Raw genomic sequence first — 19,918 nt, forward strand, 5'->3', positions numbered from 1 at the left:
CGCCCCGCACCACGTCGGAATCATCGTAGTCGTAAGGGTCTATTTCGCCGCAGTCGAACCTTTTCAAAATACCAGTGCTTCTCTGCTTCATGTAGATCACACGCGTATGCACTGAGCAGCATATTTACGCCGACACGTGCTAAACAATCGCACCGCGTGTCACAGTCGCACTACCACGCCACGTGCAAAACAATCGCACCGCGTATCACGGTCGCGCTACCACGCGGCAACTATGGCGTCTGCTACGACGACCAAGGCAATGGCGGCCTGCCCAGCAGCAGCCAGCGCCCCTTGCGGATGACGTCATGTGAAACCATGAAAGACGCACTGTTACTAGCACTTTTGTCGCGACGTTGAAAGATATCTCGTTTGTGTCTTCTTTTTTTTTTTTTTTAATTTGTCACAGTAATCTAACGTTCAAAAATTCACGTATCACGCCACTGGCACGTCTCTTCACATCTCTACAACTTTTTTATAGTGTGAATAGTACCCCATTTTCGAACTGCATCTTATATATATTTCTTTATAGCTGAAACCGCATCGGAATGGAACTGCCTGCCTGGTACACTGGTACTTCCTGACGATGTCAATGATTTCAAAAGAGAGCTATGTGCACCGTATGCAAACAAAGGCTGATTCTAAATAAATAATTTGATCCACATGGCCTTGTTGGGCAGATTGTGTACCTTTGCTTGCCGGCGATGTTAGGAGTTGTACCCAAGTTAATATCTGCTTACTTTTTCTTTTTGGTTTTAGTGATGATACTGACGTTATGCTATAGCAGAGCGTCATTGATGTTTTTCTTATTTTAATTCCACTTGTCTTGTGCTTCTGGTATCAAATAACTTCCTACTTATGGGCATAATGTTTGTTTTTCTTGCTAATGTTAGTATATTATATCGGGATTTTCGCATTGTTGCTTCATGTCTTACAATGTAATGTACCCCTATTCTTCCTCTCTTCCTTTTTTTTTCTTTATGTCCATTCCGACTTCCGTCTACATTGCCGACTGGGCCAAGATTTTAGTTGAGTTAAATAAAACGTTTCCAAACTGAAGTTGAGCTGCCTTGTAATACATTCATGCACCGATGATTGTAGCGCTGTCGACCGAAGCTAGCATGTAAGCGGCGGGCGATGGTGACCAGCCTGTGGATAAAGTTTGTCTTAGTGGTTTAATAGTTACTTCTCTGAAATTGATTCATATGGATCAACAGTTAATCCTGCGGCAGTAATATTTGCTCTCCCAATGATCATTTCTGAGCATAAAGAGTTAATCCTGGGGGAGTAATATCTGCACTCCTAGAGATTGTTTCTTAGGATTACTTTCGAGGATCAACTCTCCTTAGAATCATTTTCGAAGACGAACTATTAGTCTCTTAGGGAGCACCTGCAAATGAGAAACCGTTACTCCTCCTACAGTTTGTCCTTTGGAGTCTAAATGTTTATCCCCCTGTATTTGGTCCTCAAAAGGACTAACATCACTACTCCTGATAGTCTTTTTTTTTTTACTTAGAGTGCACTTCCTTTGCTTTTTGTAAGATGGCTTCTGACGCATCTCCTACTGTAACATCGCCGCTCCTGCCTAAAATATTTATCTTGTATAACTGTGGGTCATATTATTGCAATGAGTGCTGTGGTCTTACCGATGCGCCCCGCCTGGCAGCTTGTATGGTGTGATAGACCATTCCCGCAGTTGAACGGAATCTTACAGATTACCCCATTTGACAAACTCTATTACATATGTTTTCCTGGCATCCATTTACTCTTCCACGAGTTGTAACACAGCAAAGAAGTTTCTTGTCTAATCGATACTGCCCCGAGCTTGAACATAAGCAGCGATCTATGACCCGCAGCGTGTAAAAAGTGGCAAAAGCGGGTGTCGCGCTCCAGTCAGTGCAACGCATTGCGCATCACTCTAGTGTTCGGGACTGGGTTCAGTAAAAGCAATAAACAAATTACAGGGGTACATTTAGAACCCTTACGTGCGATAAGGTGAAAGCCTTTCGATTCTAGTTGGGGGCTCCGTGCCAAACTTTGGTTGGACCAAAACCTAGAGATATCGGGACTGAGCATAAAGCGACTCCACATGTGCCTGGCGACTCGGACATCGCGATGCTGTCTGAGATCTGCGGGAAGTGAGCTCCGGCTTTTCTTTTTTAGGCGGCGCGAGGCAATGTCCGTCGCTCATCTCTAATTTAACATAGTAGCTATATGACGCGATGGCTACCTAGAAACAAACGGTTTCTAGGCTTACTTGATTGCCCCTAGTTCTACGGAAATTTGTTCTTGGATGCAAGAACTTGTCCTTAGATCTGGGAACATATTTGTCCCTAAGTATGACGTCACACCCCCTCACAGTTTCCGTTCACAGCATCCTGGTACAGCGGCCGTAGGGCGAACTAAATCTGGCGAGCCAGACCGACTAAATCCCATCTTATCTTTTCGCCAAATTTCCTTTACAGTTGCGAATTGCATAATTTCAGAAAATAGTTAGCACCTATAGGCTGGCTTCAAAGCAGATAGGCAGGCTATACAGAGGTTTCCTGCTTGAAGACAGTGAACCACGTAGCAAATAGAGGCAAGTGGTGGCAGCAACAACAACAACAAAAGAAATGTTCTCATATATCTAATGACTAGTCGTGGGAGTTTTTGTCCGCTTGTAGCCTGCCACTTCGTCTTGTTAGCATTGCTTTTCTGACTTGTGCACGACGCCACATTATTACATGTCGGCTGCAACTACAGACAGTGCCACAAGGAAGAAGTTCAGCGTTTTCAACAAGGAGGCACAGAATCTACCTAGTTTGGACAAGTGAATCGACAAAACAATTACATTCAATGCAGGTCTCGACAGTGATGCTGGGTCGCTGACAAACAAGGATGACTGATCCTTTATCCGTAGACACTGAAACAGACCACATGTGACTGGAGAAAAATCTTTTTGGAAATAGAAATCTACATTCCGCCTCCCCAATGCATTTTTATACCAGAAGTTGTATTTCTGTCAGCAGCCGCCTTTCAGATTGCGCAAGGAGAGATACAAAAAAATGGTATGGTAATTTAGCCGGCGACTTCTGTTTCTCACGCAACCTACTTCCGGAAAGCTTTCGGCATCTCTACAGCCAAGGCTAGGCAGGAAGGCTAAGGCGACAGGCCTTTGTCCCCATGGCATGGGTGGGATGGCCTGAGCAGGGAGTTGAATGGACAGTGCCGAGTAGGTACAACTGATGTATCCAGTTTACCACTGGACGCGGACAAACGCCAGTCACCTCTCCTGCCTAGCCTATACATGATTTTACAAAGGGGTGAAGGGTGCTGGTATATTGGGGAGCTGGGCTGCTATTATAGCACAGGACTTCCCCCCTTAACAGCCCAGTGAAACGAAATTCTCCAAGGGTCCTCAATTGGTCAAGATATCGGCAACAGTGCGAAAAACAGAGCAGCCCTTCCAATTGTGCTCCTAAGCGCCTCTCGCCCCTGTGCACTATAATAGAGAATTGTGCTCCTGCTGTCACCCCCACAAATTTGGGGGACGAGAGGCGCGTAGAAGCCCAATTGCCTATTGTAGTGCGCGTGATCCTGATTGGACCAGAGTGCCTCTGCCTTTCCCAGTGCTGCAAACATCTTGTGAGAGGAAGTATAGTTGCATCGGGTGGTCGAAGTTTCTCGTTTTGGAGAGCCGAAAACTGGTTCTGTTGGAGCTTTCGTCATGTTAACGCGAGGAACAAACAAAAGTCAAATTAAGAATATGGCAGCGCCCACGAAGCCCTCAGTGAAAGGACTATAGCGTTTCTCTGGTGAAAAAGAAAGGAGGCGAGTGGGAATGCGAATGGGGGATCGTTTTGCTGCATGATCATCAGAGAGATCAAAAAGAAGGACCAGCTGACTGACTGCTTACTCATTGCACCTTCCCTTGTCTTGCTCTGTGCAAGCCTGTCAGAGAGAACATGGTTGGAATATGCCAAGAATGGACCTTTTCCCAGTAGCCCCCCCCCCCCCCCCCCCCCCCAATTGATGGGACTAGTTACCAAGGTTCCCTTGCATATTTTCTGCAGAAATTGGTTCACAAAAGAGTTTAGAATAGGGGGACTCTATAGATTAGGGGTAATAGGGTCAAAGCGGTGGGCATGCTTAGAGTTATTGCGGTTCCCCCCGCCCATTCATCATAGCATTCTGTGTGTGCGCATTGTCGTTCCGCTAATACCCTATCCCTCTAAACGGTTGGGTCCCAATTCTAAAGCACCCAATAATACCATACCCCACTATCTTCCAAGATGCAGTTGAGTGTAGGGATAGTCTGGTCTAACCTGTACAGAGACGTGTGAGTCATCTGAACCCCAGGTGGTCGAAATTTCCGGAGTCTTCACTATGGCGTCTCTCATAGCCTGAGTGGCTTTGGGACGTTAAACCCCAGAAACCAACCTGAGCCATCTGTAAACACAACATGCCCTCCCTCTCTACCTTGTGTAATGGGGGAGGGGGCGTTGGTTCGAGGAAGAGGCTTTGTTCCGCTCTCGGCTCACACCATCAAAGCAACTGGTCAAGCTCTTTGTCGAGCAGACCACAAGGGATAAGTCCCTTGCTGGCGTTGCTGTTCCATGGCGGAATTAAGACATGAAGGGGTGGCCTTGGCGCTCCGAAGCATATTGGCTGAGGCAACCGCATGTCAATGGCACCGATTCGACATCGGCGCAGAGTAGGCGCCTCCGACACCTGTGTCAAAACGGCGCCCACGTGGCTTGGCCGAATGACCCGCAAGAAGTTTTGATGTGGCGACCCGATCACAACACTCCTCCCTCCATTTTTGCCTGGCATCGTAAGAAAATGGCGGCCCAGGAGGTTTCGCGCATCCGCAGTAACTTTACTGGAAAATGGACCAGCGATCAAGAACTGGAATACAGCGCTTGGTTTTTCGGCCAAGCGCAGAAGCGATGTCTTCGGTAGCGCTTCGCGAAGGATGCTCGCGGAGGATGGGCAGGTTAGCACGTGAAAATGGATATCGTAACTATAAACCAAGTTCCAGGGGCATCAAAACATAGTAGCCTACAGAAACGGGAAAAGACCGCGTTATCCAGCTGGCAGAAGCCCGCTATTTCTCGCGTTTGAGCCACGTGCACACAGACCGCAGCACGGCGCGAGACGGTGGGAGCTCAACAACCGCGTCATCGCGATCGTTCAAACCTGGCGCGCGCCGGCGCCGCAGCCGGCGGAGACGCAGGCGCAAGCGAAGCCCGAAGTCCACGAAGGCGCGGCCCCATCCTGCAGCAGCTGCTGCGAAGCCCCGGCGCGCGCGCCAGACCGCGCCGAGCGACAACTCCACCCACGACGCGGCTGCGGCAGCAACAAGAGAAGCGAGCAGCAAAGGAAAAGAACGCCAGGCCCGGCAAGCCACGCCGCCGGAGTTCCCCTCTCCCGAGAGCGCGAGCGGAGGAAGGCAGCAGTGACGGCCCAGCGCGCGACAAGGCCCGAAGGTTCACCCGTGCCGACGAGCGACGGCATCGACCGGACAGCGGCGGCCGCGGAGGTTGCCGCGGCGGCGATGCCAAGACATAGCAGTGTCGAGACGGCCTACTCTCGCAACATTCGCTTCCTCTGCTTGCGCCGGCGAATGTTTGCGACTAAAGGACAAAACTAGAACTATGCAAGACGCCGTCCCCACACCGGTCGTGAAGACACATGCATACCGAAGACGCGTTGTGAGAGGGCGACTCCCACGAGGCGTCGCGAACGGAACAAAAACGTTTAGCGCTCGGCGCCGCTGCGTGCATACGCTGTAGTTCCCTTGAGCTAAGGTTGGTGACAGATTTCCAAACTTGCTTACCGGTCGTCCATGGCGTCGGAGTCGACGTTGTGGCCGTTGGTCCGCAGGCTGATCCGTGCAGTCTTGCTTGCGGACGACGTGTGCGCCATGTTGGGTTCTGGAGGAGAGGTCTAGTTCCCGCGGCGCCCGCTAGGGCCGACCCCGGCAACGGTCGTGCGCCCCCTCGCTTGAGGACGCGTCCCCCTCTCTCCCCCGCCTGGCGGCTGCGGGGACGTCCGCTGTGTGGCGGCGGCACCGGCTTCAATGTCACGCACCGGGTCCCCTTCCCCGCAGGAGACAGCTGTACGTCGCCACGCCCGGGGGACCGTCTGGACAACACCTGTGGCTGGCGGGAAGCGGGCGCTGGGCCCCGGCGGCAGGGGCTGGACGACGCCATCTTGTGACAGCGCTGGCTGCCCCCGCCGTCTCTTCTCGCGCTCCCTACGGGTCGGGGAAAGCTTCGCGCAGACAGATACGCCGACGGCGCACCGCTACGCGCGCACACGGGCTCTCGCGGTTGCTGCACCCGCCACCGCTCCTTCTGCTCCAACTCGGACGTCGGCTCAGCGGGGAGGCTTTTCTTCTTCGCCACGCCGTCCATCCGTTGGGGTGTGCTTTGCGCGATATATTATGGAGCATTGTCGTCGTCCGGCAGAAAGCCGTAGAAGGTTCTGGCGAACGAGGCCGCTACCCTGGGGTGCACTTCCCGATTGCGGAGTTGGTCGTGCACGTGCGGGCGGTGTAGAATTAACATGCCACCGTTCGATCGTGATGAGCGGTACGGGTTACTGCGTACGCACAGCAAATGTCTAGTGGTAAGAAAGTATTCAAACGACTGTTTTATTGAAAAGAACCGCGAACTGTTGTATTCATTCATACCTGTTCATTCCTCAACGTCCCGGCCGTGACATATTTAGCCACATTTTGTCCCCTGCCAATGTACTACGGGGCAAGTTGCAACATGATTTCTCTGCTGACAATAAAGCGACGAGTGCGCCGCACTATCAGTGCAAAACAGAAAACTCAGTTTCATTATCGAAAAGAATGCCTTGTTTATGGAGAGCCCCTCTTTATTTTATCAGATTTGAATCTAATAAAATAGCCAGCGACACGGCATCTAGACCATGTTCTTGCTCCCGGTGTACTTGTTCACTGGCTGTCTCAACTACAGTAATGGTTCAGAGCGGAGCGTGCTAATGGATCCAGGTGCCGGGGGAGGCCCAGATACGTGGCATGAATTCCTCGGAGCTTGCCGTGGGCCCAGCGTTATAAAAAGAGCGCGGAAATAAATAAAGCCAGCTCGCCTGGCAACGTGAACTGGTGCCGAAAAAACACAAGGAGCTCTCGCAGCTTCCATCGCTCAGTGTGCATGCCCGTCGTGCCTCCTCGCGCTTCTTACAGCGACTGGAGCTACCTGCCGTTAACATGACAAACTCTGTATGTGCAATAAATATACAGAACCGCGTTCCTAATATGATTATGAGGATGTAAATGCATCCTCTGCCATTCCTTGACTCAAACATACAGTGGTTGTCACCGTCATTCGAACGAATCGGGATAGCCTTGATTACAATGTAGCGAATATTGTTTATAGAGCGATGATTATTCGTTTAATAAGCCAAAGATATGGCATGAAATAAGCGGGAAAGAGAGCGAATGTTGCGATGCTGGCTAAGGCCAGCGTGACGCAGGAACGTAAAGCGACATGATACGAAGGCTACTGGATAGAAGACAGGGCGTGCGCAGAGTTGCTGAAATCAGTATGAGGCGGAATCGACACTGAATTTCCCTTCGTTGCTGGAGTCCTTTAATCTGACGGCTGTGAGCGCTTCTCGAACACGGCGCGCTGAGTTGGGGGAATTGTTGTTGTTGTGCCCTTAGATAATGGCACATACCCACGAGGGGGATATTGGCCACGCGTGAAACCAGTAGTAAGGGAGTTCCGCTGTTGGATATGAGAATAAAAATAAAAAAAATAATACATAGTAATATGCAATACGACAAAAAAAGACCCTACTGATCAGAAAACAAACAGGAATAATTTCAGCTCAACGAGAACCTGAAGAGGGGAAGCAGCGGAAGCGGTACACCTAGCAAGGAATCCGACCAGAGGTGTTAACGAATGTGTGCACCGCTGAGCGAACTGTCCCGTTGCTGACTCCCAGCTGAGTAGCGCCAAACAAAAGTAAATGTGGAACAGTCAAGGATATAGATAAATTTTTGCACGGAATTTTAAGGAAGAGAAGGAAGGGGTTATTGTTCAATGGATATCAACTGCCTGTCTTCGTTTTCCTCTTAGCTTTCTGTGGCAGTATACAAGCTACGAGTGCACGCCGCCAGCTTGCAGGCCTGTGTGTATGGTTCGCGAGCGCATCCAAAAAGCGCACTTGCGGAAGCCGTCACCTCGCGCTAATCCACTACGCGAAATACTACACTCACGTAAAAAAAAAGAACATCCCCGCAGGACTATAGTTTCACTGGCCCTCTTTCATCCGTCCCGCGCGTGCAGCTTGGGTGCCCGCCCAGTAGTAAGCCGTTAATCCACACTCTTTGTTCAAAACCAATTTTTATTTTTAGCATGCTTGCACCTATAGGTCGAAATTATACTGCAGCCTTCCACTGCGGCTCCTCTTTCTCGCTTTCTTCTTTCACTCCCACCTTCCTCGAGCCCTTGCCTCATGGCGCCGTTCACGACCATTACCTAGACATGTCCAACGATAAGTGTGACAGATACTGCGTCTTTCCTTTCCCACAAACCGATGTACATTCACATTTATCTATTTATACGACTATTTTCAAGTGCCCGTTACACTATTACGTCATAACCGTTAAGTTGCCCGACTTCGCTACGCACCACCAGGTGCACGCTTCGTCTCTCAAAGAATTTTTGAAACGCTTCTAACCTCAAACTCCTTCCTTATGTCGCATAAAATGTAGTTGTTAGTTTTAAGAGACACCGAATTCCTTAATCGTCATAGTAGGCAAAGTAAAAGTCCATTCTAATTGACCTTTAAAACACTTTAGTAATTATAGATACCTATTTGGGACTCGCGGCTTACAAGTCAGGCCATGGAGCCACAATCGTTTGACTAGGTTAAAAGGAAGCTTGAGGCGTCGTGGTGAATGAGAGACATATTGGGGACACTTAATTGAGCTTCGACTTTAAAGGTGTGACGCGTTAACGTCAGTGACACTGCGGCTTCCCTTGCGAAACCTTGTTCGCTTAGTAGCAGTATCTGTTCCCTTAATTACCAATTTCAATTTCTGCCGCCAGCATCTTGCACATTCTTATTAGCATACAGTCTTCCACGTTATCCCTCTACCCGATGTATGTGACCATCGGACACAGATTTAAAACCCCGTTTTAACCAAGGCGCACAAGCTGGCCTGTGTGTATTATACGATAAGCGCGCTTGACTCGGCATCCGGTACCCCCGTAAATGTTTCTTCACATGAGCCGTCCGTTGGCCGCTCCTTCCAACTTTGGGATATCATGTTGTTTTGTTACGTCCCACATCGAAGATTCAGTGGTCGGCTACGTCATGTCCCGTTACGTCACTGCTTAACTACCACCTTCCAGAGCCATGGGCATGAATTTCTCGTGAGTCATGATAACGCCGGATCTTTCGCCGAATGGAGACTTTAACGAGCGCGTTCACAGTTTCCGCTGCTCGTGATTGGTCGAGTCGTCGCACGAGATGGACCCTGCGACTGACAGAGCAGTGGATGGCGACGTTCCTTCGACGAGCGATCTCTGCGTGCGGCAACGATGCCGGCACCACAGCCTTGTGGGCGTGGCTGGCACACGGGACACCAGAATAACGGCAATGCGTGCCAGGTGGGAGCTGAGTGTCAATGCTATCGTGCAACTTGTCAAGAGTTCTCAATATTTTTAGTTTGCAGCATTAAGGCTCTCGTTTAATGGAAAACCCGGCGTCGTTCAGGCAGTGTCGGCATGTCTTAAAACCCATCTCATGCTTGAAGTTGAAGAATGGAAAAACAATTGTAGCATGGCGACACTGTATGGTATCGCTAGGCACCCCCAGATATTGCAAGAGCTCTCGAATACAAGCAGCAACGTCGGAAATCCATAGCCGCATTTGCAGCAGGAAACGAAGGCTGCACTAGCTGCAGTTAAGGGTTAACAGGGAGAGAGAAGGGTTACATAGCAGAGAAACATTGAAAGCATTCCGTGTGAAAAATTAAAGATTCCCGAAAGAAGGTCTCCAATGTTTTCCCTGTTCGTTCATAAGCAGGCTTGGCTTGAAGTCCCCCTTGATCTTCGCCAGGTAGTGCGCGCGTGACACGAACGCTCCGTGTGCATGCTACCTCGCATACATGGCAAAATTACTTTTGAAAAGGAATTAAATTACATTACTAATTACTTTGCTGAAAATCGCAGAAAAGTAATTAAATTACATTACTCATTACTGCTCCCAAAACGTAATGAAATTACATTACAATTACTTCTACTGAGTAATTAAATTACTTTTAAATTACTTTAAAGTTTCCATCCATGCAAAAACTAAGCAAAGCTAGTAAGCAAAACAACTTGTTCTCCTGACGCGAAGCACCCACATGCTTTCGTCTTCCCGCCAAATTCCGTCCCAGAGAGCTGTTCCTTCTCTCTCTCTCCTACAGTACGTGCGATTACAAAAACAAGACTACCGCAAAAAGAAACAAAAAAAAAAAACATGGCCGAACGGTCCTGAAGTGACCGGCGAACCCAGCGTCTTGCTGGCCCGGAGCTGTCTCCGCCATTTGAAGGGCCCGAAAAGCTAGGTTATTTATTGCTTCCGCAGTACCAAGAATCGATGTCGGCACATTTGTGCTCAGTGCTCAGTAATGCTCAAGCCACGGTGCCTCACGTCATGGACCCTTCTGCCTATCATCCCCAACCCCAATCCTCCTTCGCCCCGTGGTGTTGAGTGTAACCAGGCACCACTGGGCCCTAGCCGACGCAACAGGGAGTGCCGCTACGCCGCGCTCCAAACTAGTTTTCAGCTCCAGCCTTCTGGCACCATCTCTCCCTTCAGCATTCCCTTGATGCCTTGTATCCTGCTTCTTGGCGAATGGTTGAGGTCTCAGACGCACTGTTCCGCTCAACTCTGTCCCCCTTTGCCGATCCGTTACGCTGGCTTCGCTTGCCGCACGCCGTTCCTGCTTTCGCGGCACTCGACTTCGTCGTCTATTGAAAAAGTAGTGGCGCATTTTAGTAAAAGTGATTTCGAAAGGAATTAATTACTTTTGCTGTAAAATTACTGCCAAAAAGTAATTCATTACATTACTAAATTACCAACCGGAAAAAGGAATTCATTACATTACAAATTACCAAGAAAAGTAATTAAAGTATAGTAATTCCATTACTGTAATTCAATTACTGCCATGTATGCTACCTCGGACGTATGCTGCCGGGCGCCCCACCCCGACAGTTTGTGCATTGTGCCGAGCACGCGACCTGTCTGCGACAGGACGGTACGTGCGCATGGCTATGTATATAATGCCTTGTGACTATATCGTAAATAATTGCAGTGGTCGCTGGTGCGCAGTCATTTGTGGACATTTGCGCGCGAGCAATTAATGGAATGCAATTTAATGGAAGTGAAAGATTGAGGAGAAAAGCAGACAAAACACTTTTGGTCTGATCCCAGACAAGGGCGCCGGCTATGTCTCTTTGTGAAGGCAAATAATTAAACACAGGTGCACAGGTCTAAGGTTATCTTCACAGTGAATTTCTTACTTGAAATGCTTCAATGGGTTAGTGACCCCGAAGGGCCGAAAGGATTCCCGGATGTTTGTATATATTCTGGCCGTCTGTAGGTTACCCGTGGAGGATTTGGGAAAATTTTGGAGAGTTGGTTACTCCGCTCTATAATATTAAAGTGCACTTTAATATTAATATTATTGAACAGAGTGACCGACTCTCCAAAAGTATCACAAATCCTCCACGGGTAACATACAGATGGCCAAAAAACTTACAAAATTACGTAGTCCACACTAAAGTAAATAAATTAACCCCCTCCCGCAGGTTGCCTACCTTGTGGCAAAAGTCGATACCAGTTGTGCAAACACATGCAGACAAAAAAAAAAAACAGGCTAACAGCACACATTTCGCTTTCAAACATGACATTAAAGAAAAACTTAAAAGACTATAGACAACTAATTTTTGGGTTCGTGTTTTATCATTTGTAATGATGCCTAGGACATTAGTGTGCAGGAATCACCCCGTCATATTGGCCTACGACTGCTGAATAATCTATAATCGAATTTCTTTCCTCACCTTGTTTCGGTTTCGGTTTAGACAGGCGAGCGGTGGCTGTGACGTCACAGTCAAGTCTAGGCCACGCGAAGGATGAAAATACAACTTTGTCATTTGAATTCACTACATTGATAAGGTCAGCCAGCCTCAAGAACAGGAATCACTGCAAGCGAAGAATCGACGTTTATATCGCTGTTTTTTCATGCAGCGCATCAAGACAATACTGTGACGTCACAGCCATCCCTCGGCTGTCGAAACAAAGTGGTGAGAAAAGAAAATTCAATTATAATTTATTTAGCGGTCGTAAGCGAAAACTGCATGCAGATCGATATGCAGTAATGACTTACGCATCGTTAACAAGAAGAAAAATGCCACCAAAATTTTGTGTTTATGGTCCTTTAACTGGGACTCAGGCAAAGTTACTAGAATGTGGTCGCTGCCAGATGCAATACATAGGTCAAACTCACACTCCCTTCAGAATCAGATTCAATTCTTCTTCTTTTGCTATTCTGCCTCCCCTCTTTCCAGGTCGAAGATGAAAACTCTCCTTTTCCCATTTTTTTTTTTCGTTTTTTTCCCTCGTTCCCCTCATTTTTGCATTGTCCGCCCGCCCTTACTCACGTTTCGTCGTTTCCTTCTTTTCTCGCTTTCAGCAAGTCCCTCATGGTAATTTTTTCTTTCTAATTTTTGTTTTGCTGTGTTTCCCCTTTCCTGCGTCTGCACAATTTTCAAACCTTTAAAACGGAAGCTCAATCAATGTAACCGCAGCCTTGAGAAAGACCGGGCCCCGGTCGAAATGTCGTCGAAGAATAAAGTGTTGCGCATCTCCGCTATTCATTTCCTCAGCAAGCCAAGGACGCTTTTTTCGCAAGTGTGTATATATAATGCAGTTCGAAAAGGGGTATTCCCACTATACAACAGTTATCGAGATGTGACAAGTGTCATGCCAGTGGCGTGATAAGTGAATTTTTCAAGGTTAGAGACTGTGACAAATTAAAAATAAAAGACAAAAACGGGAGATCTTCCAACGTCGCGACAAAAGTGCTAGTGACAGCGCGTCTTTCATGCGTGTCAAGCTCTATAAACGACCCTAGTCCCCGAGAATAAAACGTTACACATAGTTTTCGTGCAATACTTACGATGGCTGGAGGCCGCTGCACAGAAACAGAAGTGAAAACATACACGTCATCTATTCTGCGCGAACGAATGCCAACAAAAAGCTTTATGTAGCCATGTGATTCACGCTACGAGTACACACCAGCCACACATGAATGAGCGTTCGCTTGAAGCATATGGAAAAAATCTACAGAAAATTTTCTGATGTTACGACAGAATTTCTGTGCGGTTTTTGACGGGAAACCTGTTGTGACAACAGAACATTCTGCTGTAGCATCAGAAATTTCTGTAGTTACAACAGAAAAGTGCGACAGATCTACAGACAACAGAAATATACTACAGAAAAACTACAGAACTACAGAAAAATCTGATGGTTACGACAGAACTACAGGATATTTTGTCGTATTTTTGACACCGTTCTGTAATTTTTTTCGACTGCATGAGCTTGTATAACACACCACGCCCAGCCGAAATAAACTACAGAACTGTGTCAAAAATATGACAAAATATGCTGTAGTTCTGTCGTAACCATCACATTTTCCTATAGTTCTGTAGTACTTTTCTGTAGTTGTGTAGTTTTTCTGTAGTATATTTCTGTTGTCTGTAGTTCTGTAGTACTTTTCTGTTGTAACTACAGAAATTTCTGACGTCACTAATGAATATTCTGTTGTCACAAGAGGTTTCCCGTCAAAAACCGCACAGAAATTCTGTCGTAACATCAGAAAATTTTCTGTAGTTTTTTCCGCCTGGGCGTAGCCTAGAAAGTTCTCACCTAGTAAGCATGCAATATACCTGCCGCAATCTGGTCGACATGGTTCGAGGTTGAAGTCTCTGCACTTCCATGACGCACCGAGCATCGAGATCGTTCCTCCAACGCGCAAAACAAAATGGCGCGGCCACACAAACAAGGGCATCGTTGACTGAAAAAGACGCCAACAGTGCCAAGGAGCTGTCGCTGCAACTGCTCGGATTTCGCTCGCTCGCTCCGCCGAATGCTCTAGTGTGAACGAGGCAGAGTTCCGACACGCGTCATCGCGGTCGGTAATGGGCAGGTCATGTGACTATTCCGACCGGCAGTGACTGCATGCCCGCTCATGCCGCGGCGCCGAAGGAGGCGCTGAACCATGGGGAAAATCGGCCACTCGCCACTGAACCTGTTTTTCTAGTGAAAGGCTCTAAAATTACGCCTTTGTTGTGTCTCGCGGGGTATGTTTATACTTAGTCTTACAAATGTTTGCAGTACTGGGAAAGGCAGGGGCGCCTTGGGCCCATCAGGATCTTGCGCACTATAAAGGGTAATTGTGCTCCTTGGAACCTCTCGTCACAGGGCGCAATAGGTGATTGTGCTCCCATTGTCGCCCCCGCCATTTGGAGGGGGGGGGGGGGGGGGCGCATGGGAGTGCAATTACCTATGTGCTTGGTCTTGAATTGGCCAGGGCTCCCCTGCCAGATAGGATGAACGTTTTTCCATGGATCCAGAAACACGTGCTGTGCACCAGAAAAGCGCGCCGAGAGCGCAGCTCTCTGGCACCCGTTCCTGCGTTTCGCGTCGTCGTCGCCGTTGTACCTCGTAACCAGCTCCGCGGCCCGGGCAGCGCGCGCTCCTGCTGCCACCGTTCGCCGTTGCGTGTAACTCCCCCTAGCGGCGTCAGCGGCATCAGTCAATCGCTGCTACCTCTTCGCCGCGCAACATTCCTATGGGCCCACGCGCTGCCTCCCGCGACCTCCCGATAATTTCATTGCTCTCTTCGCTCCTTCTCCAGTGCCAACCCCGTGCGGCGGCAAATCAGAGCTTCGGATTTCAATATGTGCACCGCCCGAGGCGAGACGTATAGCCGGCAAACAGCTGATGAGCTTCGCTTAAATTTTGCACATTAGAAAGTAATGTAATCGTCGGTAATATTTTTTCAAGCCAATACTAAACATTAGTCCTCAAAACTTCCACACGGTACGCTTCTCTCCGCAGTTGCTCCTCTGCGGAATAACGGCCCGATTTGGGGACCAAAGTGTACGTTACTCCCCCCGTCAGCCGGTGTTTTCTTTTTTTTTTTTGTTTCTTAGAGTATAGCACTTCATGAGAAACCATCGGATAGTGCCTGATTTTAGTTTTCGCCGATTGAAACATATTTTTCTTCTTTATACATGGGAGTGACGCGCAGACTGCCAGTCGCCTCCGCACTGCTTGCAAGCCGCATCGACGTGGAAGGCCGACACCCAAACGGCCAGGAAACGTGTAACCTGGTGGGCCTGCAAGACACGTGTACTTCGTAGCTGGTAGTTAGACTTCTGATATCATTGCAATTGGTTGTTATTCGCAAGCTGCAGTAGCCTCGCTTTAAGAGCTACCCCTCTCTCACTTACCACGTTTCCATTTAAAACATTTCCCACACACGGCACACCCGCGCGCACTGATTGAACTATAATAGCCTGCTTGGGTGCGCCTGGTGGACGGTTAACTGCTTTTTCAATGCCACCGTTAACGATAGTTTGTTGAAGCGCTAGATTTTTCAAGGCGAAAGCCTTTAGTGGCTAGGCTGTCGTGAACAAAACAAGTCCCGATTTTGCGGTGGCTCTCACTGGCCGAGACAGGATAACGTCATAGAGGTCTCGACCAATCACAGAACACCGCCACAGTGCACAAATGCGCGCCTTATATGGCCATATGGCAATCAGTAATCAAATAATAATTATTTGCAATTAGTAAATAATTAAATACGAATTAAGTAATTCATTGATTAAATAATTAATGCATATTTGTTTACTTAATTACCTACTTAATAATTATTGATTTGTTAATTAATCAATTACTTATTAGTGCCAATTGCGTAGCAGAATGCGGCACGAATGCTTTCGCCTTTCACTACTTTAGTCGCTAAAGTCCTTCGTAATTTTTTTTTGTTTTGGGTGGCGATCACAAGAGCACGGACACTCTCTGCGATAACTGACATCGCGGGAGGTGTCTGTTTTCGTAGTGTGGATCGAGTTTGCTGTGCCTCTTCATTAAATATATCCGAGTGGTGTGACAGTTGTTTGTTTTTTTGAGTGTCATCACCCATATTTCCGTCGTAGTTTTATCCTCCTTCGCAATTAGTCAGTATTCGTTGTAACTGACCGTTATAACTAGGCTCGACTATACTACTTGCATGTTTTCTTCGCCACACGAAACAGGAACCTAATGTTCAAGACGCTAGGCGTTCTCCATCACTCGACTTGCGACTCTTTCGAAACTTTTGTGGTCTTGGGAACCAAGCGAATACACTGTCAGAGAGGGTTCAAGAACCGCGCAGCTACGCGCGATAGGCACCGCCCCACAAAGCTGTCACGCTGTGTCCCACGACGTGAAGGGTTGGGGAGTATGGAAACCAACCCAGGGGGACACGGACCACGGCGCCCTTTTGTGGAGGCCCAAGCGCGTCTTCGCTGCTAGTGCCGCTGCCGCAGCACAGCTGCCTGAAAGGACGCGACCGAGACTCTCGCCGTCGCCTCACGTATCGCAGAAAAGGCAGCGACGCCAGCGAGACCGCCGCTCACAGCCAGCTGGGAGCCTGGCGGCCTCCGACGAGAGCGTCGCGTCATGCTCCCATTCTCAAGGCCGAGAGATCATACAGAGCTGCACGCGCAAGCCGACAGCGCGCCATTCACCTTTCGCCCACTGCTACGCACTGCACTGAGCAAGACCCTTTTTACAGCGGTCTTCATTATCATCCCCGCGCAGTATCACTCGGTTTCGATGTTCACGCGTCGGTCGGTTCACGCGCGACGAGTAGCCCCCTCTCTCGGAACGGAGAAGCTCTGAAAAGTTGCGTGACAAAGAGCCAGCGCCTCTCAGTTTCTGTCTCGCCCGAGGGAGGACGCTCGTGGAGAAAGCATCCTTTGTGTCGCGTCAGGGGCGTCGCAGCCGCGAGGAGAGCTACAGAAGCTCCTACGTCTCACTGCCTGCTCTATCTTGCGCACATTCATCTTCTGCTTTCTTCATCTCTGTTCGTTTTGTTTCGTCTCGCTGTTTCGAGTCGCCCTCTGCGATGTCACTCTTTGCTGTACGCGCGCACTCTTTCGTGCTTTCGCGTTTGATGGAAGATCGCTGGAGACGCATCGCAATGCAGCGAGGCGTTATGTGGGGCGAAACCCTAATCTGTGCGTGGATTGGCGTGCCAAGGTATACGTGCGGACGCTGTTGTCGAGGGCGTTGCCCTTGTCGTCTTTTGAGTGGACACTGTAAGTGCGAGAAAGTGCGAGTCGTAGTAGGGGCTCACGCTTGTTGAGCGCATCCTGGAGAGCTGACTCAAGCAGCCTGTCGTTCCCGCGCGCTAGGACATGTGCACTCAAACACAAACGATGTTAACTGAGGCGTTTGGTTCGTAAAGAATTTTAGTTTCATAGTGTACTGGACGGTGTCTTCTGGTCGGGACCGAGACAGAAAAAAAAATATTCAGTGGAACTAGGCTTGCCGGTTGGCGCGAGAACCAATGACTTTGGTTTACTAATGTAGTTTCGCATTCTGCAGTAAAACCACCCTCAGGCTGTGCATATTCATTTGCCCTCATCGTGACATCCTCTTTCCTAGGTAGCAACCATCTGCCACTCTCTGGTTTTTCTCTTGACGGTCACCTTCTGGTTACGTTTTTCTCTGCTCCTGCCATGATTTGTAGGTGCAACCCGCAGTGCGCAACTTTCCTCCCTGTACACCAAAGCAGGTGACATATCTACGTATTTAAATCTAAATAATTTGCTATATAATTACGGTCTTACAACTGACCCAATAGATGCTACTGCAGAAGGCGCAGGTATATGGCTATAAACATGACTGTTTTGCTCTGAAACAAACAGCACACTTCCCAACAATGCTACCAATAGAATTCGCAGCTCGACCAGCATTCTGCCTTCTATGGGCAATATCACAGATAATTGAACAAGAGTTAACCTTGTTACCCTTGTTCGGTTACTGACTTTGTGTAGCCATTTTCTTTACCTCATTCTACCCGAGATTTTCTGTTCGAAAACATGTTGAGTTATCAAAAATAAGTTACGTAACTTAACTATGAATTCAGATTAAGCCGCCTTAATATGGATATCCTATTCGACTAATTTTGGCGGGTTAATCAGTTCCACTCTCTAGCTAAGCGCTTCAGATTGTGGTGCAAAAAAAAAAAAAAAAAGTCTGAGGTATAATTAGGCAGCTTTATATGCAGAAAGCGTGTATACTCCGTGCTCTGTATCTGCGATCTTGTCAGGAGCATTTTGGTTTGCGGTGGAAGTAAATTATGCTTACAAGTGCTCGTCGGACAGTCGTCGTGCAGCTTTCCTTTCTGGATGTGTGGGCATGGACCGATGGAATCACGCCATTGCTTCCCCCCTTGACCGGCAGGCATCTTTTGCACTAGAGTGAAAAGAACAGCACATCCGCTATCTATCGAATGCAGATGGCATCAAAAGCAGTGCGGTCGTACGTACAGATAGAAAAATTTAATGGAACAATTCCTCGAGGCTTTAACAGCTGGCTGAGCGCAGTCGCTTCGTATTCTTTAAATCTCTGCCGCTAACAAAGTATCGGGAGCGTATGTCTGGGGATCAATAAATGCCACAATTGGCGTGATGAGCGCAGTGACAACTGCGGCTGACGCACATCACGTACAAACTGTAGTGTCCACAGAAAACGGACCCCGCCGGTGTGGCGCAGTGGTTACGGCGCTCGACTACTATTCCCAAGGATGCGGGATCGAATCCCGGCCTCGGCAGCAGCTTTTCGATGGAGGCGAAAAGCAAGGCACCCGTGTGCTGTACGATGTCACTGCACGTTAAAGAACCCCAGGTGGTCGAAATTTCCGGAGTCTTCCACTACGGCGTCTCTCATAGCCTGAGTCGCTTTGGGACGTTAAACCCCACAAACCACCATCCACAGTAAACAGTGTGACAGATACTGCACCTCTCGTTAAAACCTATTTATTATTACTGTTATTACTCAGTGTGTGGTCGTTTTTTCGTCGGCAGGCGGTGAACCAGCTCGTCAAGCATTTGCTGCATTTATGCAAATAATTCTCGATTATATGTTTGCCCGTTAGTAAAGAACGGACGCAAATAACAAAATATCAGAGCATCGAGATTTCTCTTTTACAAGTTACTAGCTCTTACATTGTAGTAATTTGCGAAATAATCATAGAAAAATATAAGTTTTCGCAGATCGTTTAAGCTGGACAGAAGCAGATTTTAGCATTGCGGAGGCATACTGGCGTATACGTATGCCGATTTACCGGATGCCGGCTGGGCACGCGCAGTAGCCATGCCTGGCCCGCCCCCTCCACTGCGCGTGCGCAGGAGGCGCACAGTAAATTTAAATGCGTCCGTGTTAGTACGCCGCCGCTACGCTAAATGCCCGCGTGCAATACATTGTGCTATACGTTGTGCCATATACACGATCTCTCAAGTGTGACCAGAATTTTAGCCACTAATCTTCAGATAAGACTTTTGCGAAATGATCATCATGCAGTATCATAACGTGAGCTAAGACTGATTTGACGATGCTAGATTTGACCACATAAAACACTCTTACAAGAAGTGACAAAATTTTGCTGTTGTTTTTGTTATTTTGGTCCATTTGCTCAGAAATATGAGATGAAAGGTCTTTTTTTGAAACTCTTAAAGTTTCCCCAGTTTAGTGAATATGGGGGGATGAAACTGATATTCTGCCACAGTCAGAGCTGACAGGTTTTTTTTTTTTCTTTCTTTTTTTTTAAAGGGCAAACTTGCCC

At 48.2% G+C, this 19,918-nt stretch overlaps 1 protein-coding gene across 2 annotated transcripts in view; it reads right to left on the bottom strand.

The window, feature by feature from the left end:
- The window catches only part of LOC146190664 (uncharacterized), a 61,649-nt gene extending 43,121 nt beyond the window's left edge, over positions 1-18,528 (bottom strand). Inside the window, exon 1 of one of the 2 annotated variants that reach the window (XM_084601043.1) lies at positions 18,442-18,528. In XM_084601043.1, coding sequence (XP_084457169.1) covers positions 18,442-18,494 — 53 coding nt within the window. In that variant the 5' untranslated portion in view covers positions 18,495-18,528. Of the gene's footprint in view, positions 1-5,818; positions 5,931-18,441 lie in introns of those variants that run through there. The other variant, XM_084601042.1, reaches the window with a different exon arrangement.
- Between the last annotated feature and the right edge of the window lie 1,390 nt (positions 18,529-19,918).

Source organism: Amblyomma maculatum, chromosome 4 (assembly GCF_055883805.1).
Source record: "Amblyomma maculatum isolate TAMU_Amacu chromosome 4, ASM5588380v1, whole genome shotgun sequence".
Taxonomy (NCBI): domain Eukaryota; kingdom Metazoa; phylum Arthropoda; class Arachnida; order Ixodida; family Ixodidae; genus Amblyomma; species Amblyomma maculatum.